Below are 24,579 nucleotides of genomic sequence, written 5' to 3' on the forward strand. Positions count from 1 at the left end.
AAACCTATTTGAATGACAGCAGCTTTTTGCTGGGAAAGAGGGTGAATTTGCTGCATCCTAGCAGTTGAACTGCAGGGGCCCTTTGAGATTTGTTTAGTTCAACTCAAGTGACAGAAGAGTAAAACAAAGCCCAGAGAAGGAAAGTGACTTGCCCAAGGCCACACAGAGGAAAGGAGAGTCTAGGCCCTTTGCATCAGAATTCTTTTGCTTAGAAGCAAGAGCATTGCAGGCAGAGGGCAAAGCAGGTACAAAGACCCTGGGGCTGGCCTGTTCCCATCCTGTAGGTCTTTGCCCAAATAACCCCTTCCCTAACTGCATCTACAGTGTCTCCGAGGCATTTGTCCTGAGCTGTAATTATCTCCTGCATGGAGCTGCTTCCTTCATGTTGTCTTCCTCTTGAAGACTGGAACCAGATTTTGTTCAATGCATGGCACATAGCTCCCAGGAAGTAACTGCTGAATGAATGAGTGAATACATGATTCAATTAGTTTTCCTTCCACTGTCAAGGTGCAAAACATGTACTTTACAGGGTAGTTGTAGGAATTAAATGAGATGAAAGGCATGCAAAAGTCACCTGACACCCAGCACATCGGTGGGGTCTTGTAAACAGAAGGTCTGAAGGCCTCCACCTGCACCACACCACACACTGGGGAGGCTCTGCTCAGTGCTTGCTAAGTCACCTGACAGCAACAGGCCTGTTGTGCATGCCCTGGGCTTGTGTCTCAGGGAGTATGTCTCAGAGACGTCTTTTAATTCCAGCCTAAAACTGGTCAGACTGGTTGAGGGATAAACTGAATTTTTCCACACAGCAGTAATGAACATGACTCGGCTACTTTTGGTGGCCAGCATGCTCAGCATTGAAAGAGCTTTCCAGCCCAAAGTCAACAAAATCCTACAGGTTTACCTTGAAATCCTGGGAGAAGCAGCCATCTCGATAATTCTCTGAAACATTGGCTTTGGGGTTCAGAAGCCCTGCATGTGAAACCTGACTCGAGGGGTTTCTATGTGAACTTGAGCAGCCTCTCCCCACCCTCATCCCCAAGCCTTCCTTGAGCCTGTTTCCTCATTTATAAAATATGAGGGCAACTCATAACTTTTTGACAGGTAGTGACCATAAGTGGGGATGCTTTGACCTGTGTCTAAAGGCTATAGTTACAATGAAATAATAGGTATAAAAACACCGTGTTGAGGGTCAGATACATCGCAGTTAGTAACTTGGACCCAGACAGACCTGCATTCAAATCCCAGCTCAAATCCCACAGATGTTCCTGTGATGTTGGGCAAGTTACTTTCTCTCTCATCTGTAGTCATGAGGATAATAAACAACTCAGAGGAGTGTCCTACTAATCAGGTGAGAAGCATGGAAAGCATTAACAGTTCCTAAATTTTGCAGGACCCAAGACAAGAGTGGAGACCACCAACCCTATGTCTAAATACATTGAGCAAATACATAGACCTTCCTAATGTGGAACCGTGCTCTCCAGTATGGCAACCACCGACCACATGTGGCTATTTACACTTAACTTAAAAATTAAGTACAATTAAACATCCAGTTCCTCAGCTGCATTGGCCACATTTCAATGGCATACGGGGCTAGTGGCTACTGCCTTAGATAATGTTTCATCATTGCAGCGGATTCTTTTGCACGAGGCTGGTCTGGAAGGATGTGTGAATTTGGAATTCTAGGACTCCTTGGAGTTCTGAGCTGGAATTGGCAGAATGAGGATCAGCCTCTGGGCCTGGCCTTCTTGGTCTCTGCCCCCTTTTCTCTCACTGCACAGATACCCCAGCCAGCATGACTGAGGCAATTGCCAACCCTGGCCACCTCATGGGTCTGAGGCCAGTATACCAGTGGCACAGCCTGCTCTCAGGATGAGAGAGGCAGGTGCTGGGAGCAGTCTTGGGGCTATTTGGGCTGGGTATCCAGGGACCCCAGGTAGCTGGTTCACGGTTGGGGCAGGGGAAGGCCCCTCTCTGGGTGGGCACAGCCCCTCGAGCCCTATGAACTCCTCTGAGGAAGGGACACTGCCAGAGAAAGCCTGATCAGGCCATCCCCTCTCCCCGCCAATGCCAGGTCCAGAGCAGTGGCCCCTCTTGCTGGGGTCTAAGAGGAAAAAAGGCATCTAACACAGGGCCTGGTACATACTGAGCACTCAGTAAATGGCAGCTTCTTTTATTACTGGACCTTTGTTTTTGCACTTGGGGTCAAGACAAAAACCAAATCTACTCAGCCGGTTGAAACCGCTCCTTGTAAGTCCACAAAGCCGCCTTCCCTGATGGCACCTTGTGCATACGTAGCTGTCGGAAGGGAAGGCCAGTGCTTACGAACCCACCTGGAGGCAGCGCTCCGAGCCCTGCAGGACGAGGGCAGGGCGGCCGCCTGAACTGTCTGTACTTGTCCACGCCCCTCCCAGCCCAGCTCCGCCTTAGACAACCCTGAGCCACCCAACATAAACAGGCCGAAGGTGCCAAGGGGCCCCACCTTCCTTTGACCCTAGCTGGCCGGACCACAAGAGAATCTGGGGCAGCTGGGAGGTCCCAGACTCTTAAATATATTTCACTATTGCACATTCCTTCCACGTGGGAAATGTTCCAAATGCTAAAGAAACACCCGTGTCCTTTTAGAGACCCCCCCACTTCACACATTTCTCACTCACCTGTCACTCGTTCATTGATTTAAAGTAGTTACAAGCTTGCCCTGTGACAGGCACAGGGGATAGATGGCTGATAAGACCAATGGCTCTGGCCCTCTCAAAGCTTTCCCAGGGCAGGTGACTAACAAGCTCCTTTACCTGGGATAAATGTTCAGCAAGGAGCTGCAGGGGCAGAGCACAGCATACAAACTTCACTAAGATGATCCTGACATCTGAAGGGTGAGCAGGAATTTGCTAGACTGGCTGCAAATTAGAAGCCCCTGGGGGCTGAGACCCTGCTCTTCCCTCCCCACCCTCCTCCCCACCTCCACGTCCCAGGACCTAGCCCAGGTGTAGTCTCAAAGCCCCCAGGTGAGTCCAACCTGCAGGCAAGACTGCAGTGGAGGCCTGATGGGAAGAGGGCAGGGTTGCAGGCAGAGGGACAGTGGCATGTGAAGGCCCCAGACTGATGGGTGCCAGAGAAAGGTGGTGTCTCCCACAGTCTGTCCTAAAAAGCCTTGGATAGGATGGAATTAGAGGTGCCAGATCTGGACATGTCCACCATGTCCATCTGCTCAACTTTTTGATTTCATATGCAGCCAGGGCAACTTGAAAGTGAAGCAGGAAGACTTTTTAAGGGATAATAAATAGCAATTAAAAAGCGTGGCCAGAGCTACTCTTCCCAGGGCTCACACTTCTTTGCTAGTTTCAAAGCAGTAGGTGGCTCACATGGCAGCTTTTCAAAATATACGTGCAAAACATCTTAGCTTGGTTCCAAGGAAGCAAATCATTTTTCAAGCACGATAAAAGGTTATAAAATCCCTCGGTGTGTGGGCAGTGGGAGGAAGCGTTTCCTCTGTTTCATCCCCAGGCTGAGGTCTGCGTGAGGCAGGGCCAGGCCTTGGGATTTGCCACCTGTGTGCTCTGTGACACCACCGCCCACCCCCCACCGCTTCCTGGAACCAGGAGACCAAGCATGGCACTGCATGGCATTGTGGTGCCGCCCAGAGCACAGGCCGCAGAGGGCAGGGGCCCATGTGATGACTTCATGGAATGTGGCTGTTCATTCAGCAGCCCTGAACTACAAGGGGAGAAAGTTCATTCCCTTGTCTCTTCCAGTCTTCCTGGTTGGGTCGAGGAGAGTCTCAGTGAGGTGCCACTATGTCTTTAACACCTCATAGTTTTAGAACTTTCTTTTTAACAATGAGATTAAGTCCTGAAAAGCAAGAATATCTGGCTGGAGCTTCAGACCTTTGCTTTATCTCCAGTGCTTTATGCCCATGCCTTATGCCCGTGCTTGTCTTCTATTTGCAACAAGCAATGCTAGCTTTCCACTGGCCGGTGACAGGTTTCCTTTCAAGAGTGAGATGGTTTGAACAAAACATGACTTTGTGAATGTTAAATTGAGGTGATAGGAGATATGGTGAAAATCATGACAGAGCTACACCTATGACTGCAGGTGGGGAAATGCCAGGAAGATAGCAAAGAACCCTGACTCCAGAGCCAGACAAACCTGGGTGCACATGCAGAGCCCTGCTTACTGAGTGGGAGCGTGCCTGAGCTTCTGCATCGAGGAGCCCAGCAATGAGACTGGGGGAAGGCTCCCTGGGCCTTCTGGAGCAGAGTCCTCCATTCCCGAGACCTGCAGAACCCCGAGAGGGGTCAGGATGATCTCTGTGGGCTCCTTCCAGGAGTTAGGCCTGCTGGGGAGGATCGTAGAGTTGTACCTTCACACCAGCTACAAGTGCGGTTGGAAGGTAGGCTGTTGCAGGGGCTAACCATGGCTCTGCCCCTGGAGGCTGTGTGACCTTGGGCATATTCCTTAACCTCTCTGAGTCTCAGTTTCTTTGTAAAATGAGGCTAACATGAGGACCTCTCCCATAGGTTGTTCTGATAGTTAAGTGAGGCAAGGAAAATAAAATGCTTAGCAAAGTACCTGGCACATAGAGTGCATTTAGTAAATAGGAGCCATCAAAATTGAGTTGAATTGAATTTGCTTTCATTTAAATTAATTAAGTCATGAAGTCAGTGAGTTCTGGAGCCAGAAATCTCTGTAGCCTTCTGAAACCAAGCCTGGAGCCTTGGTAGCATCACCCTAATTGAGGATAATATCTGGCCTACTGGTCATTTTTAATGCAGGAAGGGAACTAATCAACAGGAGGGCATTAGGTAAGCGAGTAGTTACGAATCCTGGTGGAGACCATCAGACAAATATCTAAAATGATGTTGGAGAACAATATTGGAGGTCATGGAGAGATGTTTATATATACACATAAGTGAAAAAAAGCATTTGCATATTCTGCCATGAAAAGGAAGTAAGGGCTGCCACACGCTGTGGCAGAAACAGACCTTGGAAACACGAGACAGAGGGAGGGTGGCCACCGTGGGAAACCGCCCTGCGCGTGTCTCCACGTGTGTGATGTGTCTGGAACAGGCAGGTCCTCGAGATGGGAAGTGGGTCGGTGCTGGGGCTCCTGGGGTGGAGGGGTGGAGGGGCTTGGTGGAAGGGCACAAGGTTTCTTGCCGGGGCAAAAAAGGGTTTTAAAATCCAGTTGGCGGCACAACTCTGCGAAGTTACTAAAAGCAACTGAAATGGTGCACTTTAAATGTATGGTATATGAAATTATGTCTCAATAAAGCTGCGTGGAATTCTGTGACTTCCTTCTCTGAAATTAAGCAATATATAAAATATACATATATATTTCTAAGTTTTAGAGAAGTTATATTACACAGAATTTTTAACAGCTTTATGGAGATATGTATTAATAGTATATATTAATAGTATATAATACATATTATATATACATATATACAGATACATTAATATGTGTATCAATATGTCTGTCTACCTATGGAGAGAGATGTTGGAGGTAATATAAATATATCCATAATAGGTTCATGGGTTTTTTTCCTTTTTTCCTAATCTCTTTTTTCTTAGGTTTCTATGATGAATATGCAGCACTTTTGGAAAAACAATGAAAAAATGTTTTGCCTTTAAGAACAGCTCACTTTGGATTTCAAGGTCAATTAAATGAGTGCCAAAGTCCCTCCCACGAAGGCTCATGGCTCCCCAGGAATGAAACGGGTCCCCTTCCAAGCCATTACCTTGTCCACATTGAGAGGCACAGCAAACCTCCTGAGGGTGGGGATGGAGGTTAGCCTTGAGTTCTCCTCAAAGTCCTGGTTCAGGTTGGCCAAGTAGAAGAGCTGGTAAAGGCTGCTGTCCTCGTAGGCAATGACGTCAAAGAGAAGGCAGCCATCCTCCTCGTAGGCATTGACGTGATGAAAGACCACCATGGGGTCCGTGTAAAACTTGGTGGGCACAGGTTTCCTGGTCCTTTGGTCGATGATATGAATATAAGTCTGAAAGAAGATGCCCACCAAGGGGTCAGCTTTCCCTCAGCAGCCTGGCAGTATAGCATTGGGCACAAGTCAAGACCTAGCCCTGCCCTCCACCAGCTAGTGACCCTGGAGCATCCCCCTCCCCCAGAGCTCCAGCGGAGCGAGGCTAAGAAAATGGGAGCTGCCAGCTGGTGCATATCCCTGATCGTCAGATGGAGCAGAGGGAAGCTCTGCTGCTGGGGCCTCTGCATCACCAGGAGGACAGAGAGTGGGGGAGACTCTGGAGGGTACACTGTCCCTCTACCCCCTTCACTTGACTGTGACTCATGGTGGGCCAGGACAAACTAGCTCCCTGGCAATGGCCAAGTCGGGGAGAACTGACCAGTGTTCTAGCCCTCCTTGGGCTCTAGCCACAGCTGGAGCCCCTAAAACCACACCAACCCTTCTGGGACCCTCTCCTGACCTCCACCTGCTGCCTGGTTTGCCAGGATGCAGTTGTCATGGCAACCTCCCTTATCCTGGAGGCTCTAGGGTGCAAAGACCTGTTCTAGCTAAGGAGCCCACATGGGTATCTGCACACACCTCTGGGTGTCACAAGGCAGTATCACTCTGGGTGGTAATTAGCCATATCTGCAACCCCAGTTGCCTAATTCAAGGTATGTGTGGGGGTTCTTTCTTTTGGCATTTCTGGCCTAACCACCCTCCTTCTGAAAGGCAGGGAGGGACTCTCCAGGCTGTTCTGTGGCCGTCACCTCCCAGCTCATGTGCCTCTTTCTCTCCTTCCCCAGAATCCAGTTTTGAATGCTAAGTGGGAATGCAGAGGAGGAAGGCTTTGACAGTGTGGGGGGTGGGCGATGGGCAGGTTGCTTCTCTGTGATCCCAATCCCTGAGTCAGGTGCAGGAACTTTTCAGAAATCTCTCTTCTAAATGCATTCCAAAGTCCTTCCCAGGGCTTTCTGCCCTCCTCCTGGCAGCCGGGTCTTCTCACTGTGGGATTCTCTGAGGGTCAACGGATCTCCAGGGGCCAAAGAGCAAAACCAGCTACAGCTGGCTTCCCTGCTGGCCCCCTTGCCCCAGTGCGTTCATTCCAGTGAACACTTTTCCGGGAAATACAGAATAGAACCAAGCCCCTGCTTTCATGGAACTTATAGTTCAGTGGGGGAGAGGCCAGCAGTATCAAATAATGTGCCTTGGACAATGAACATTACTGAGAAAAATGAAGCCAGGTAGGGGATGGAGAAGCCTACGGCAGGGTCTGTTAGAGATTGGTTCATCACAGAAGGCCTCAAGGATCTGGATATTTTAGCTGAGACCTGGATTAATTGAGGGAGGAAGACTTCTGGGAAAGAACATTCCAGGTGGAAGGGACAGAAAATGCAAAGGCCCTGAGGCAGGAACATGTTAGGCTGGTTTGAGATACAGGAGGCCCAAGAGGAGGCTGAGTGAGCAGGGAGCCAGTGGTTGGGATATGGGCCTGTGAGGATTTGCAGGCTGGTCAGTGAAGCCTTTGGAACTTACCCTGAGGAAGATGAGAAATCACTAGAATGTTCTGAGCAGAGGAGGGACCTCACTCTCCTCCCTGAGAAGGACAGGTCTTAAAGTTGCATAGTGGTGGTTACCTCTGGAGAGTGGATTGGCAGCAGCAAGGGAGAGGAGAGGGGACTTGACATGTTACTTTCTCTACTTGTGTATTGTTTGAATAAAGGACATTAAGAATTACTTGATATTTATCACACGTAAAAATTTACTCATTTCAACAGGAAGCAAACACACACACATATCCATGCATAGATATATCCATACACATACATATGTGCACATACACACACCCCTGAATATACAAGCATGCATGTACACAGGCAGGCACACACACATATGCACGCCTCCACACTCTGAGCACTCAGGTGTGCCTGAAGATGTTTGGCTGTACTATCTGGTGAATGCTCTGTCATTATGATGTCTAAATCATATATAGAACCTCTTCCCTGACATTACCGGTGGCTGCCAGGATGCTGGAAGGGCCTTGTCCATGGACAAGACCCATGGTGGAAGCTGCAAGAAGCCCAGATATAGGTCAGCACTGATGAGTAGCCCTTGGCTGCTGGGCTGGTGTAGACTGCCTGGCTGATGAGAGCTGGCTTGCCCAAGGTCACTCGCTCTTCTGACAGGGACAGTCTGCTCCCCTGACTCATTGACTTGGGGCCCCGGCCCCCTTGCCCTAACCTGGGACAACTCTGCAGGACCATCCAGCTTCAGAGCCCTCTGGAAGTTTGGATGATGCCTCTGGGGAGACTGGATGGTAGCTCATTTCTCCCTCCCTAAGAAACCTCCTGCATGCCAACCTCCATCTCAGTCTGCTTCCCAGGATACCTCACTCTGGCTGTCCTTGTGTTGAGGGGTCTCCTGGCCCAGTGGGGCTGGGGGGTCCCAGCCAGGCCTTACCTTGTCTTCCTTGTGGAAAGCCATGCAGGAAGCCCAGTTCACTCCCCGGATGTACGCAGTTGACATTTTGAGGATATCCAGCTTGAAAGGCTGCTCGAGGAAAATGACGTAGTTCTCCGTGACTCCGAAGCTGTGGTAATAGCTCGGGGAGAGGAGGGAGCGGGAGGCGATGGAGCAGAACACCTCCGTGTGCTTCAAGGGGTTCTTCTCCTTCTTGTCCTCTAGAGAAAGGCAAGCCTCAGGAGCAGCACAGGACCTGGCTGCCCGCAGACAACGCCACCATCACCTGCAGCTGAGCCTTTCAAACTGACCTGGCCACTAAGAAGAACCTTAGGATGAGAGCTGACAACTAAACCAATGAAGGGCTTGCTGCCTGGCTCACATAGGGGCTCTGAGTGCTTCCCACCTAAGCCCTCCTGCTCTGTGAGACCTGGTGCTACGATCTGAAAACACTGAGCCACAGAGCCAGGCCTCTGGGCTAGGGGTCTGTACCATAGCCTAGGGGCTGAAGCCAGCCTCCCCCTGCTTTTGCATCAGGGTTTCTTTGGAAACATAGCCACACTCCTTCCTTTATGCAGGGTCCATGGCCACACTTGCTCTCAGGCTGCAGTGGCATTGCTGAGTAGTTGCAACAGAGACCGCGTATCTGCAAAGCCTCAGATATTTATTCTTGGGCCCCTACAGATAAAGCTTGTTAGCCCCTGTTCTGGAACAACACCTCTTTATGGACACAAATCATTGGGGATCATGATCAAAGTGTGGAGTTTGATTCAGTATGTGGGGCTAGGGCCTGAGGTCTTGCATTTCTATCAAGCACCCACAGGATGGGCTGGCTTCACAGGCTTTGACTTTAATATTTTGCTGAGGACCACCATTTAAGATGTATCTCATAGGGTTTCCATGAATTTCTCTTCACTCTGACCATTGTGAAACACCTGGGAGTGAGACTAAGTACCCAATGTGATAAGGGGCTATTGTACATCTTGTGACAATCGAAGTAGACTGTATGATCCCCATTTTACAGATGGGAAACTGAGGCGTAATGGAATGGTCTATCATTACGGCCAAAGGCAAAAGGTTAAGCCAAGAAGACATGGCCCCCTTAGCCTGGCTACCTCCTCTGTTATTAGGGATAATGACACAGAGTGGAGAGAGAGAACAGAATGAAATCATGAAGTAGTCCAAGTAGCTCACCCAAGCATCCAGACAGCAAAGGTGCTCGGTACATGTTCCTGTTCTTATTCCTCTGTAAGGATGAGTCACTACTGGCCAAAAGGCCTTCCCACCCAGGCCTGGGGCTGGTTTATAATGAGTTATCTGCAAGCGTCCCCACCTTTCTTGTGGCCACCTGTGCACACTGTAAACAGCTGGCTGGTGGGAGGGATGCTGTGGGGCTTGGGGGTGGTTCTTTTATTCACAAAACAAATGGAGCACAAAGCAAACTGAAATGAAAAGCACCCTGGCCTAGGAGGCAAGACACAGGCGTGAATCCCAGGGAAGCCACTAGCAGAGAGCAGGTGCTTAGTGGGGGAGCCGGTGGCATGATGTTGGTGGCTCCTGTGACCAGCATGACCGTGAGTATGTCACCTGATCCCCTTGGGCCTCATCATCATCCTTTTGTAATATGAGGTGACAAACTCAAATGCCTAGACCATCCCTAGGGCTGACATTCTAGGATCCTGGCTAGACCCTCTATTCCTCCATTAGCTTAAGTCATGGGATTCCATTTAACAAGAATACTCATTGTGCCTTCTGACCTTACGGGCTCACCTCAGCCAACAGAGTCTAGTAATTAGCTCAGGAGGTTCTCCAGGACATGAGGGAAGGGGCCAGCAGGGATCACAGAAGGAAGCCAATTTCCCTAAGCTGGCAGGTCAAGCCAAGCACCCTCATAGTTCTTCCCTGTCTCCTAAGCCCTGTGCAACTACCCTCAGAGGCCTGGTCTCCTGGGTGTGCTTCCCAGGAGGGTCCTGGACAAATAAGGGTCAGGAGCCTCCTCTTCTCAGGAATATGCAATCACAACTGGCCTGGGATTTTCTCCAGTTTCCTGGCCTTAAAAGGAAAAGGTACAGAAGGTCCTGAGAACAGAGTGTGTGTGTGGGGGGGGGAGCGGTGTCTGAAAGGCTGAAGGTCTGAAGCAGGGCTGAGCTCCCATATCGACACTAGGAACCTGGGTTCAGGGGCTGGGATGAAAGTGGGCAGCAGCACAAAAAACAAAACAAAAAGAACAAACAAACACAAAAAAACAGATGGAAGGATGAATGGAAGGAAGAATGGATGGAAGGAAAAGATATTTGATGGGCAAGTGGATGGATGGGTGGACAAACTGATGGTTGGACGGATGATGAATGGATAGGTGGATGGATGATGGATAGTTAGATGGATGATGGGTGGATAAACAGACGGATGGACAGGTAGATGGTGGATGAATAATGAATAAATTAATGAATGAATGAACTAGAGCCTAAAGAAAATCAGGTTAGGATAGTAAAAGAATTCATTCTTCAAAAGGAAGCCCAGCAACATCTCTTTCCTCCTAAAGGAAAAAAGTATGTTCATGGTCATTCTGAATCACCCATGAGGGAAAGTTTCAGATTGTGTCTTACATCATCAATAAAAATCAGAACTCTTTGGAGGGAGCCACCCTTGGTGTCTGTGCTTCATTATATCCCCAGAATGACCTACCTGGGACTGTGGCAGGGATTTTAAAGATCACATATTTTGTCTTCCCCTTGTCCATGATGGACGTGCCCATATTAAGAACATTTCCAGCTTCATCATAATGAGGATGTGCTGTTGCCAGATTTACAGCCACAAACTTGCGATAATCAACCTGCAAAATGACAGCCACCTGGTTTTAAAAATGGGAGCAGGTGAAACTTGATGAAATGCAACTGCTCTAGGTTCAGAGAGATGAGGGCTACTTTTGCAGATCTTCTGATCTGAAAATAAGACAGACTTCACCTTTAAAGAGGAGGTTTACTCATGTGACCTGATAGAACCCCACGACAGTCAGCCTCCTACAGCATAGAGCTTGCAGGGGAGTTGGTGAGCTGTGTATGTTTTCTGTGGCTGTTGTGTTTCGGCCCTGCTGCCCCTGGTCCTGCTGGGTGTCCTCAGCATGGCAGCAGATGCCTCACCACAGAGCGATGACCTGGGCAGAGAGGCAGCCTTTAGCTCTAATCTTAACTGCTCTGGTTATGTCATTTAAATTCTCTCCTTTTGCATACCACAGAGGCATAAATCTCTGGGCCTCTCTCATAGCATTATTCTGGGAACAGAGTTACAAAAACACTTGGTCAAAGCCAAACGACTAACAAGCTCAATAATGACCACCCCCAAAAACTCCCAACAGGGCACAGCCACAGAATAATGCATGGCCGGGGAACCAACTGTCCTCCTTTCCTTCCTCAGAATAGCACGACCTCCAGCCAAAAGTCAGGGAAGGCTTCATTCTCTCTTAGTATTTCCTCTCTGAGGCTTTGTGGAAAGCATACATCAGTTGGACCGATGCCGCTCAGCTTAAAAGGTGCTGGACATAATTTCACAGCTAAGAAAAGCATTCCCTTTAACAGATCATTAAAATGTATGGAGAAGACATTGAGGCTTCGAATAGCCAGCTGGAGAAAAATGAGTGGGTCTATTGATTTTCATGAAAATGTTGACTTGCTTCAGCCCAGGAAAGATATCTGCTTGGACATTTATTTTTGTCTCTTTGCTCTCTGCCTAAGGCCTCCCTCTTCAGGTCAATACAAGGTAGGGCTACTCAAGTCCAGACAATTTGGTACAATCATTCAAACTCCCATTAAGCTCCCACTTTGTGCCAAGATAGTGGACACTGTTAAGGGTTGAATTGTGTCTTCCAAAAAGATATGTTGAAGCCCTAATCCTTGGTACGTATATTTGGAAAAAGGGCCTTTGTAGATGTAATCAAGTTAAAATAAAGTCATTCTGGATGGAGGAGGGCCCCAATCCAATGATGTGTATTGGAGTGATGCATCTATAAGCCAAGGAACATTGAGGATTCCTGGCAGCCATCAGAAGCTGGAAGAGGCAAGCCTGTATCTTCCCTTAGAACCTTCAGAGAGCATGGCTCCATGAACACCCCAATTTCAGATTTCCAGCCCCTAGAACCGTGAGAGAATAAGTTTCTGTTGTCCTAACAGAACTTTGATTCTTTGTTTTTGGTACTTTGTTTTAGTAGTCCTAAGAACAAACACAGACACAGAAATGAAATGACACAGCCCCTGCCCTAAGGGAGCTTAGAATATAGTGCTAAATGCTGTACTGGGGAAGCTCAGGATCCAATGGCATTAAAGGAGGGACAGCCCCTCATGAGTTCCTACAGGCCACATGGCCCCACCCGGGATCCCTTTCACAAGCCAGGAATTAATGCTGGTTGTAGTAGATTCAATAGTACCTTCTCCAGGGTTTCCAGAGTATGTGGGTTGATTTTCCTGATGTAATTGGTCTCTGTGGTCGCATAGAAGTCTTCCCCACACTTCATGATGTTAATCAGGCAATTGTCTGTGAAATCAGGGATGGTATGGGACAAGTAGGAGAAAGCTCTGTGGGGGGAAGCAGATCAATAGCAAATCAATGGCTGTGTCTACCCAATTGGAAAGCTCTACTTAAGATGGCTTTAAGTTTTCCTGCCACTTAAAATACTCTACTTCAATTAAGGGCGAAAAGTTTGGGGTCCCAAAAGATCACTTGAGGAATCTGGAGGACTCCAGTATCAAGTTGTTCAAAGATACCACCATGTTGAATTAGCTAAGAAGTGAGTCATCTGGGACAAGTTGGCCACCAATTGAACCCTCCTGGGCTCTCAAAAATCCAAAGGTCTCCCACACCAGAGACACTAAGAGCTAGTGGGTTGTTCCAAAGTATTTTTTTTGTATATTTTTTTTTTGGAGTTCGATTTGCCAACATATAGTATAACACCCAGTGCTCATCCCGTCAAGTGCCCCCCTCAGTGCCCGTCACCCAGTCACCCCATCCCCCCACCCACCTCCCTTTCCACTACCCCTTGTTCATTTCCCAGAGTTAGGTGTCTCTCATGTTCTGTACCCTCTCTGATATTTCCAACTCGTTTTCTCTCCTTTCCCCTTTCACTATTTTCCCTTTCACTATTTTTTATATTCCCCGAATGAATGAAACCATATGTTTGTCCTTCTCCAATTGACCTACTTCACTCAGCATAATACCCTCCAGTTCTATCCATGTTGAAGCAAATGGTGGGTATTCCTCTTTTCTAATGGCTGATTAATATTCCATTGTATATACAGACCACATCTTCTTTATCCATTCATCTTTCGATGGACACTGAGGCTCCTTCCACAGTGTGGAATCAATAGCCAGGGGAATATTGAAAAAGAAAACCAGAGCCGGGGGCATCACAATGCCTGATTTCAAGTTGTACTACAAAGCTGTGGTCATCAAGACAGTGTAGTACTGGGACAAAAGCAGACACACAGATCAATGGAACAGAATAGAGAACCCAGAAATGGGCCCTCAACTCTATGGTCAACTAATATTCAACAAAGTAGGAAGGACTCTCCACTGGAAAAAAGGACAGTCTCTTCAATAAATGGTGCTGGGAAAACTGGACAGCCATGTGCAGAAGAATGCAACTAGACCATTCTCTTACACCATACACAAAGATAAACTCAAAATGGATGAAAGATCTAAATGTGAGACAAGAATCCATCGAAATCCTGGAGAAAAACACAAGCAACACCCTTTTTAAACTTGGCCACAGCAACTTCTTGCAAGATACATCTATGAAGGCAAGGGAAACAAAAGCAAAAATGAACTATTGGGACTTAATTAAGATAAAAAGCTTCTGCACAGCAAAAGAAACAGTCAACAAAACTAAAAGACAACCTACAGAATGGGAGAAGATATTTGCAAATAACATCAGATAAAGGGCTAGTATCCAAGATCTATAAAGAACTTATTAAATTCAACAGCAAAGAAACAAACAGTCCAATCATGAAACAGGCAAAAGACATGAACAGAAATTTCACTAAAGAAGACATAGACATGGCCAACAAGCACATGAGAAAATGCTCCACATCACTGGCCATCAGGGAAATACAAATCAAACCCACAATGAGATACCACCTCACACCAGTGAGAATGGTGAGAATTAACAAGACAGGAAACCACAAATGTTGGAGAGGATGTGGAGAAAGGGGAACCCTCTTGCACTGCTGGTGGGAATGTGAACTGGTGCAGCCACTCTGGAAAACTGTGTGGAGGTTCCTCAAAGAATTAAAACTAGAACTGCCCTATGACCCAGCAATTGCACTGCTGGGGATTTACCCCAAAGATACAGATGCAGTGAAACGCCAGGATACCTGCACCCCAATGTTTATAGCAGCAATGTCCACAATAGCCAAAGTGTTCCAAAGTATTTTAAGAAGCTCTACAGAAAAAAAAAAAAAAAAAAGCTCTACAGAAGTCATACATATCCATCCATAATGGCCTCCTAAGACTAGCAAAACAGATAATCCTTACTTTTGGAAGGAATAAGAGTCCACAATGGACATTTTGAATTTGTCCAGGAAATTAGTTTAGTATTTTTTTTTTCTTTAAAGGAAAGCAAACAAATTATGGGAAAAAAACTCATCATTGTTTTGATCAGAAGATCCTGGATCTATGTGTTGGTTAGTGCCCCCCCTGCTGGCGAATGGTGAAGCAAGAAAACTGCCCTAGGGGAGCCTTGGTTTTGTGTTCCTTCTCTCCCCCTCCCGGCTTCCTGCTTGGCTCCTTCCCAACCTGCAAATGTGAATTCAGTGCTTGCTGTGTGCCAGCCCCAGCACTGGATCCTGGAACGAGAAAGATGACGTCAGTTACTGAAAAGCAGGAGCACTCTTCCATCTCTGGGCAGTCTACTGCTAGCACATTTCATAACTCTTCTATATCCGAAGAGTATCAAGCACGAGATCCTGACGGTGGGTCTGATTCCCCAGCCAAGAGTTTAGTCATCAAGTGTGTAATATATTCATAGTCATCCTAGCCCAGATGATTTGAAACGTATCCTACTAAAAATCTCTCCCTATCTCTTTCTCTCATTTGCCAATTTCCCACTTTACAGACCCTCCCACTTCCTCTGCACACATACAAGCAAAAATAAATCCAGATTTCTTCATGCTCTTCTAACACAAAACATATCATATGCTCTTTCTACACCTTGTTCTGCCCTGCGCCCACCACTCAATAAGTGATCTGGGAAATCTCTCCATTCAGTGCATAGACAGGATCCTCATCACTTTTGTTGTTGTTGTTGTTCCTGCCTGATATTTTCTTGTACAGTTTCACTCTTATTAACTACCCTTGTGTTGATGAACATTAGGGTTATTTTCGGTTCCTCATTATAACAAATGATGCAGCCGTGGATAAGGTTATAAGTTTGCCATTCCAGCCATGAGCAAGCCTATCTCTAGCCTGAAGAGAACGTGTGTTTATAATTTTGAGAGATAATTACCATATGGCTCTCCTACCAGCCACATGGAAAAATACCTAATAATCTGTCAGATGCTCTTTGCCTCTCTTGCTATCAGTGATCCAGAACTATGTGGCATATACAGGGAAAGCCCAGCCAGGTGAAGGTTTTCATGTGCCCTAAAGAGGATTGTCAGAGGAGCACATGCTGGTGGATATTGAAAAGCATGACTAGATTCAAAATGGACAGTTACTTAGAAAATATGTTTTTGCAGGGGTCTGGGTAGGCCATCGTTCCAAACTCTGACACCACAATCCTGTTGGCCTCGATGTTGTCTTTGTAGGTATCACTTCTCAGGTATTTGCTCCTGTAATAAACTTCACCTGAAAGAGAAGACACAGAATCATCCTGTGCTGACACCTTTACAGAGCTTTAAGGTCAATCTCAGCAGTTCTAGGGGTATTATGGGAAGGGGAGTCGAGTTCACTAGGACAATCTCCTTTAATAGTGCTGGATACAAGGAGTATTTGCGATGAGCTTTCACACACATTTCCTCACTTGAGACAACAATAAGGCAAGGTAAGCATCCCTAGGAGCTCCATTTTACACAGCAGGGACTGAGGCTCAGACACGTTCAGTTGCCTTGCCAAGAGGTGCTGAGGCCCATTGACCATCTCTTCCAATATGCTAGCATCCCTCCAGAGAAGGTCAGGTTTGGAGGACTGGTCCAGAAGGCCTCATACTTTGCCTAGGTTTCCCCAGGACCTGGTTCAGCCTTAGAAACCTTCCATTGACCATTTCAGCCCGTAGAGTAACATTTGATACCTACTCCAACCAGAGGGTGACCTGGCACCTGATTCTGCATATGGGAGAGGGCCAGTACATGTGTGGGTGTCTAATTTATGTAGACCCTGGAGAAAATCTAAAATCTAAGTCATTGCATAAAAGCAGGGACTGTGGACCAGTTCATCAAGACTAACCTGAAAATGTGCTGGATGGTTCTAGACCTGTATTAGGTTCCTATAGTTGCTGTAACAAATCACCACAAACTTAGTGGCTTAAAATTATACAAATCTGTTATCTTACCATTTTGGAAGATATAGCCTGAATGGGTCTTACAGGGCTAAAAAGCAAGGTGTCCATCTCTGACTTTTCTAGCTTCTAGAAGTTGCCTGCATTGCTTGGTTTGTGGTCACATCACTCTGATCTCTGATTCTACTGTCACATCTTTTTTGAATCCGACCTTCCTCTTTCCCTTGTAATGACCCTTGTGATTACACTGAGCCCACCTGGATAATCTCCCCACCTTCAAGGCCCTTAACTTAAAGACACTTTTGTAGTATATTCACAGGTTCCTTCTGGAAGAGAATGGGGGCAGGGGTGGGGGAAAAGAGAAGAGAGAGCTGAGGAAGCCCAGCTGGGAGTGGATGGATCAGGAAAGACTTCCTGAAGTGGGTGGCACTTGAAATGGCCCTTTGAAGATGAGTAAAATTATTGCCCACAATAGATTGAGGAGGTGCAAGTAGGGGAGAGAGTAGGGCATTTCCACTCACACTTCCTAGAAACTCTGAAAGCAAAGGCCTGGAGGTGGAAAGGCAACCCCACCTCCTGCAAGGGCTGAGTCAAGATGGGCTTCAGCATGAGGTAGGGGCTTGGGAGCAGCATGAATGAGGTGAGGTTAAGGACAGGGGCCCAACTGGGATACATGAGGCCTTCAAACTTGATTTGGCATACAATTTGAAATCCGTACTTAAAAAAAATTTTAATTTAATTTAGCTGTTAATTAGCAAGTGACATGTTGATTCCCACCCCTTCCCCTCCACAAAGAGCACATACCTTGCTGTAGTCTAATACATGCTTCCAATACGGGTACAACTATAATATGAAAAAAAGGAGGGCCAGGCCATACTGACATTTCATTCCCATTAAATAAGAGTTGATCAGAAAAATATCCTTCTTGTATCCACTGCCACAATGATGGGCTTAGGAGAGAATACCTTCCCAAGAAATTCTTGTCTGGTGACTTTATATCTAAGAAAGGAAATAGTGCTATGAGCACTATTGAGCATGCATGTGCTAAGTACTGTGTGGACACTTTATGTGTATTTTCTGGTGAATTCTAAAACATTGAAAGTGTATAGAATACACCAACTAGAAATGCATTCTTTAGGAGACAAAAATCAACCTAATGTCATTTGCTAATTAACAGCAAAATAAAACAAAATTTAAACAATGCTTGAAGGTTTTAAATTTCTTACCAAACGAAGTACAAAGGGCCTAGGCACTTGTGGCTCTGCAGACCCATTTCCAGTTGGTAAAATGGAGGCACAGAGAGGTTAAGTACCTCACTCTAAGCCACACAGCTAGGAAGGGGTAACCTGCATTCAAAGCTGACACAGACACCACCATCCATTTGACCAGTCTGTTTGATCATCTAAGGAGATGTGCTGCTGTGACTGCATGGCTTGATGAAGCTTCGCAAACTGGACAGACCCATATGAAGAACTACATCCTAATGAACAGAACATGAGAACCCCTGGAAGCCCCACACAGCTTGTCCAGTCACCAGCCCACCCTCCCCACCTGCCCCCTATTGACCCAGAGAGCCACTATCTTGACTTGGAATAGCCTCAACTAGTTTTGCCCTCAGGATTGTGTTTTCATGTCCTTCTCCAAAGGACGTGAGTGTCTGTTTCAGTGGTAAGGATTCCAACCTGTGCACCCAGATGGAAATAATAGCAATAATGATGATGCTAGTCTTCGTAAAATTGGAAAAGACCATGAAAGACCTTCTAGTTCTTTCTCCAGCCTTTAGGAGGCAAACTGTGTGTGTCCAGGTGCAGATAACCATCTATCCTCTTCTCAAACATCTTTTCAGAGGTGGCTGCTCTGAAAATAAGTATCATTGAGATATTTCAGGAGGCAGGGCTCTGTTCTGGGGCAACAGGAAGAAATAGGTAGGAATGGCTTTGGGTTAACCTGGAACTGGGTTTGTGCATTCAACCAGTGTGTATTAATCACCACAGTGGGCCAGGAAGTAGGGGTGAGCAGGGCAGGCATGTCTCTACTCCTGAGGGGATTCAAGTCTCCATGTAGCTATGAATCCTGTTCTGGTATCTACAAACCATGCAATTGACCTTGTGTCCAAGGCAAGACTTGGTCCTCTCTGCTCTGATGGGAGGATCATGACACATTCCTTATGGAGTTGCTGTGAGGTTAAGGACTATAAAGCACTCAGCATATAGTAGGTGCTCAATAAAAGCTACATATGCTCTCAAGATGCAATAGGTAGAGTGGGCAAGGCTTTGGTTCTGGGGTTAGTCCTAATCCAAGCCGTGTGATCCTGGGAGAGTCTCCTTATGTCATTGAACCTCATTTTTCTCAACTAGAAATTAGGGATCACACTGCCCTCCCCAGATAGGACTGGCAGTTTTAAATGAGATGGGGTGATAAAAGGAGTTTGGCCCATTGGCACACAGCATGCACTTGCTAAGTAATGGTTGTGGAAATTTTGAATTGTCCAACAAAATCCTGGAGGCAGGAAGACTCAGCTGGGGGTTGGTGAGGGTATACACACTGGTCTTTGGTCACCTGCTACACAGAACCTACTTCAGGGCCCTCCTGGTCTCCCCCTGAGCCAGCCTGTCCTTCACTGGTCACTTACTCTGAGGTTCGCCACCTCCAAGCACTGGCTAAGCTGCTTTGCCTAAAATGCGGAATTATGTTCACTTGAAATGTAAACACCCATCCCAGGCAGGCTGTCAGCAGGCCGCCCATTTCCTATAAACAGCCAGCCCAGAGCACACACAGAGGGCTCAGGGCCATAGGAAAACATGTCTCTGGAACAGCTCAAGGCTGACACTCAACTCTGAAGCTGAGATTAGAGGACAACAAACATTCCCCAGAAGCCCCCTCCCTGGTGAGCCCCAATTAGCTACATTCCTTCTAAAGGGACACAAGTAAACAGATGTGCTCCTGCTTGGAATCTTCTAGAACTGGGTCGAGTTTGATATTCTGGAGGGAGTGGGAGATTTTATAGGTAGATCTATATCTATCTCCCTTTTAAGCAAACTTCCAAAAAGCTACTTTAAAGCTATAATAATTGAAAAAGCTTCAGAACAGACAAAGTTCTGGAAGGCTTTTGTCTCTAAACCTCAGTGATGCTGACTCTTGGAATTCACATATTCAAATTCTCGTGAGACAATGACCTTGCCTCTTAATAAAAAAATTACCGAGTGTACTGCTGAGGGAGACTGGGGTTCATTCATCTCTATGTGTGCTTTATAACAAATTTTTAATTTTGAAATAATTTTAGGGGCACCCAGGTGGCTCAGTCGGTTATATGTCCAACTCTTGATCTCAGTTCAGATCTTGATCTCAGGGTCGTGAGTTCAAGCCATGCATTGGGCTTCATGCTTAAAAAAAAATTGAAATAATTTTTGGCTTAAAAAAAGAACACTCCTAAAAAAAAAAAAAAAAAAAAGAACACTCCTGTATATCCTCTGTCCAGCTTCTCCTCCACTCAGCCTCCTTTAATTAAATCTTTGTTAGGTTTTATATTTTATTTTTTAAAGATTTTATTTATTTATTCATGGGAGACAGAGAGAGAGGCAGAGACACAGGCAGAGGGAGAAGCAGGCTCCCTGCGGGGAGCCCATTGTGGGACTCGATCCCAGGACCCTAGGATCATGACCTGAGCCAAAGGCAGACACTCAACCACTGAGCCACCCAGGCGTCCTTTTGTTAGGTTTTTAAGGCATTAAATTTCACTGGCTTCTGCTGAAGGCCACAAACAATTTTTCTGTCTTTTTGCTTTCTTATTCCAGTCTTTTCTTACTGGTTTGACACTGATTCTGGTTCTCCATGCTGGCTGTACACTAAATCACCTGCTGCTTTGAAACAGTGGCAGAAGCCTGACCCCCACCTCCACGGCACCCTGATGAACTTGGTCTTGGGTGGGACAGGACAGCTAGGCTGGAGGCCCATTTTGAAGGTTTTCTGAAACCTCAGTGTACTCAGGGCCATCTAGGAAATGTGTTAGAAACACCGATGCTTGGATTATGGTTCATTCAGCTCTTGGTGGGGTCTCAGGATTTGAGCTTTAATCCTAGGGGATTCCGATGTAAGAGGTACACAAACCACCTTAGAGAAATATTGGCTTTGTGTTATCTGTAAATCAGAGAACACTGCTTACTCTGTGCATGTCTTCTTGGATCAGGTATAGTAGTACTTAACATTTTTGGTTTATGTTTCTACTTGAGGAGTAGAAAGGGGAACCATTGAGAGTTCTAGAGGAGAGGAGAGATGAGGCCAGGCTATCCCACACCAATGTTGGCAATCTGATAGCCTGGAGAGGATTGGGCTGGAGAGACAAGGAGAGAAGGTCGCCAGCAGGAGGGGGAAGTAGAGCAGAACTGCATAATGCTTACGTCATGGGATTCTGGATTTAGAGAGCTTTGGGTTTATACCTGACCTCCACCACTCCTTAGCTGTGTGCCTTTGGGCAAGTTACTTGGCCTCTCTGGGCTTCAGACTCATCTGTAAAATCGAGAAGTACCTTCCTCAGGAGCTGTCGTGAGGACTGAGTTGTGGGTGGGCATTCAGCACTTGGGCCAGTGGCCATCAAGCACTCCCTGTAGTGAATTTGAAGAGATCAACTGGGATCATATTGCTTCCTTCTCCCAAAACAACCTTCACCTTGTTTGAGCTCCATAAATAGTTTTCTAGTGCCGCTCCGGGCCAGGCCCAGTGCTGGGTAATGAACACACAACAATTTGAACAGAAACCCCGTGTTCTGGGGCCTCCCACACCAGGCTGGAGAAAGGCAAGCTGACCATTGAAAGCGGAGCGGGGCATGTACCTTCGACATAGGCCAGGTTCAAGAACAGGATGGGGAAGGGCAAGTAATTGAGTGGACTCTCTGTACTTCCTATTTTCCAGCCAGTTCCAGATCACACATAGAATTGAGTCTTTCATGCTGTTGCATATGGTTTTTAAATTTTCTGTATATTATGTTTTGATATCTTAAAAAAACCTTTCCAGCTGGGGGAGATGGTCCTTCCCTGGACTAGCCAATTCTTAGAAGTAGCAAAGGGCCCAGCATGTCTCTGAGATGAAAACTAACCAATCCACAGCCAGATCCCCTCTACCTGGCTCATGCACTCCAGGAGGCAATATTCCTCTGCCTTCATCACCCCAGGGCTAGGTGCCAGGCAACCAGAGACCACCCCTGGAGCCCAAAGCCTGCCAACACTATTCATACTAGCTGATCCTAAGTATTTAATCTGCCCCATCTTGTCTTTCCCTCGGAAACCCTAGGACAGGCTACGGGCTATGTGCTCCCTCTGCTCCTGTCTTCCACCTCTGGACCACCCTGGTGCTATCCACTGTGGGCCTGTGTGAGATGCTGTGCCTCCTAGGACCTGTGAGTATAATAGGCTTTGTTCCCACGCCTCTCTTGTCTCCATTTGTGGTCACATCTGACTGATCATCCCATAAAAAAAGACAAAATGGCTACTTACCTTTGACAATGAATTTTTAATTTGAGAATCTACTAGAGACTTTCAGAAAGTCTAAACACTATGGGATAACTTCAGTCACGTGCCTGTTTAGCCCACTCAAGGCTTTTGGTGGATGGCAGCCATGCTTCTGCAAGACAGCCATGGCTTGGTTATGCCCTGCTGGTTCTCCTGTCTCTGGAGCCTCTATGGAAGCATGTGAAAGCCACCATTCAGTAAGCTGAGAAGGGCCACTTAAGCTATCCGCCGTTTCTCAGGGGGGTGGTAGGGATGGGGAGAAGAGAGCAGGGATGGTTGCAAACTTGAACCCTAGAAAACACAAGTCAGATTTCAGCCCTACCTCAGTGACCTTGCTTGGGTAAGTCACTAAACCTTTCTAAAGTTCCCATTTCCACATCTGCAAAGATGGGACAAGCACACCTCCCATGCAGCACTAATGTGAACACCTGAAATGGACCACAAAGAAACTGGGACCTGCCCAGTAAAGCAGGGACTCATGGAAAGGAAGCCAGTGTACTTTTACTTTTTGTACATGTCATCCAAAACAGCATTATTTCCCCATGAATCATTGGTAACTTGTGTCTAGAAAAGGAGGGGATTATTAAGGCTTAGGGCTGTCAGGAAACATGGACCCACCCACTTTGTAGCTGAGTCTCAGTAAAATCTGTTGGGTTTTTGCAAACTCAGAGCTCATGGTTTTCACACATGGGGTCTCTATTTATGAAGTCTTAGAGCAAGCCACCGGTATAGAGTCTGTATTCAAAAAAATAATTGCTGACTGGCTTAGAAGAGAAGGTAATTAAGAAAAAAAAGGGGGGGGGGATGCTTATTAAGCATGTGTTATGTGCCAGGCATTATACAAAGCTCCTTATTCATATTAATGCCTTTAAATTCTGCAGCAACTCTGATATCTCTATTTTACAGATGGGGAGACAGACACAGAAAGGGTCAGTAACTTGGCCAAGGTCACACAGCTTGGATACACGTTAGCTCAGATAAAGATGGGATTTAAATGCAGCAACAATGATGGTGGTTTTTAATCTATTCTGTGCCTACCAGGTGTCAGGCCCTTGCTAGATACCTGGCCCTTCTAACTATCTGACAGCTCTCCAGAGAGGATCATCAAGCTCTTCTTACTGAGGAGGAAACAGAGGCCAAGGCAGGTGAAGTGACCAGTTTTTCATGCTGGAACACAGAGGTTTTTGTTTTTGTTTTTGTTTTTTTAATAATAAATTTATTTTTATTGGTGTTCACTTTGCCAACATACAGAATAACACCCAGTGCTCATCCCATCAAGTGTCCCCCTCAGTGCCCGTCACCCAGTCACCCCCACCCCCCGCCCTCCTCCCCTTCCACCACCCCTAGTTCATTTCCCAGAGTTAGGAGTCTTCATGTTCTGTCTCCCTTTCTGATATTTCCCACCCATTTCTTCTCCCTTCCCTTCTATTCCCTTTCACTATTATTTATATTCCCCAAATGAATGAGACCATATAATGTTTGTCCTTTTCTGATTGACTTACTGCACTCAGCATAATACCCTCCAGGTCCCTCCACATCGAAGCAAATAGTAGGTATTTGTCGTTTCTAATGGCTGAGGAATATTCCATTGTATACATAGACCACATCTTCTCTATCCATTCATCTTTTGATGGACACTGAGGCTCCTTCCACAGTTTGGCTATTGTGGACATTGCTGCTATAAATATCGGGGTGCAGGTGTCCCGGTGAGGAACACAGAGGTTAAAGAAAAATGTCACTAAGCTGAAGCACTGGGACACGAACTTCCCCAGCATGTGACCCTGAGCCTCCGAAAGCCTCATGTGACCCATCCTGAACTTCTCTAAGAACTCAGAGCATGCTGTTGTGACATACACCAGCTCAACAGCCAACAGCAAAGAGTTTACAATCCACCTCGTGAGCCAGTCACCTGAACCCAGAATTTTGCCTTATTCAGCCATTCAATCTCCCCCTAGGAAAGGCACTGAACTTGTTGCTTGAGTGATTGGCTCTCCCTTGCTTACTGAGCAACATATTGTTCCTTTCAGCTCTGTGCTCTTCCTATTTTAATTTGAGGCACATCTGAGTCCAAAGCCAGTAATCTCCTCCTGCTCTTGCTCATCTTACTGAGAATGTGTATCATTTGCAGGTTGGACTCTTTGAAAGAGAGCCTTGGCTGCCTTTCCAGGGGGGTTTG

At 46.6% G+C, this 24,579-nt stretch overlaps 1 protein-coding gene across 1 annotated transcript in view; it reads right to left on the reverse strand.

Moving 5' to 3' along the window:
* The window catches only part of BCO1 (beta-carotene oxygenase 1), a 38,846-nt gene that overhangs the window by 8,992 nt on the left and 5,275 nt on the right, over positions 1-24,579 (reverse strand). The window contains exons 3-7 of the mRNA XM_025988588.2: positions 16,121-16,250; positions 12,838-12,985; positions 11,103-11,250; positions 8,418-8,638; positions 5,739-5,996 (exon numbers count right to left, since the gene is read on the reverse strand). Coding sequence (XP_025844373.2) covers positions 5,739-5,996; positions 8,418-8,638; positions 11,103-11,250; positions 12,838-12,985; positions 16,121-16,250 — 905 coding nt within the window. The remainder of the gene's footprint in view (positions 1-5,738; positions 5,997-8,417; positions 8,639-11,102; positions 11,251-12,837; positions 12,986-16,120; positions 16,251-24,579) is intronic.

Source organism: Vulpes vulpes, chromosome 12 (assembly GCF_048418805.1).
Source record: "Vulpes vulpes isolate BD-2025 chromosome 12, VulVul3, whole genome shotgun sequence".
NCBI lineage: Eukaryota > Metazoa > Chordata > Mammalia > Carnivora > Canidae > Vulpes > Vulpes vulpes.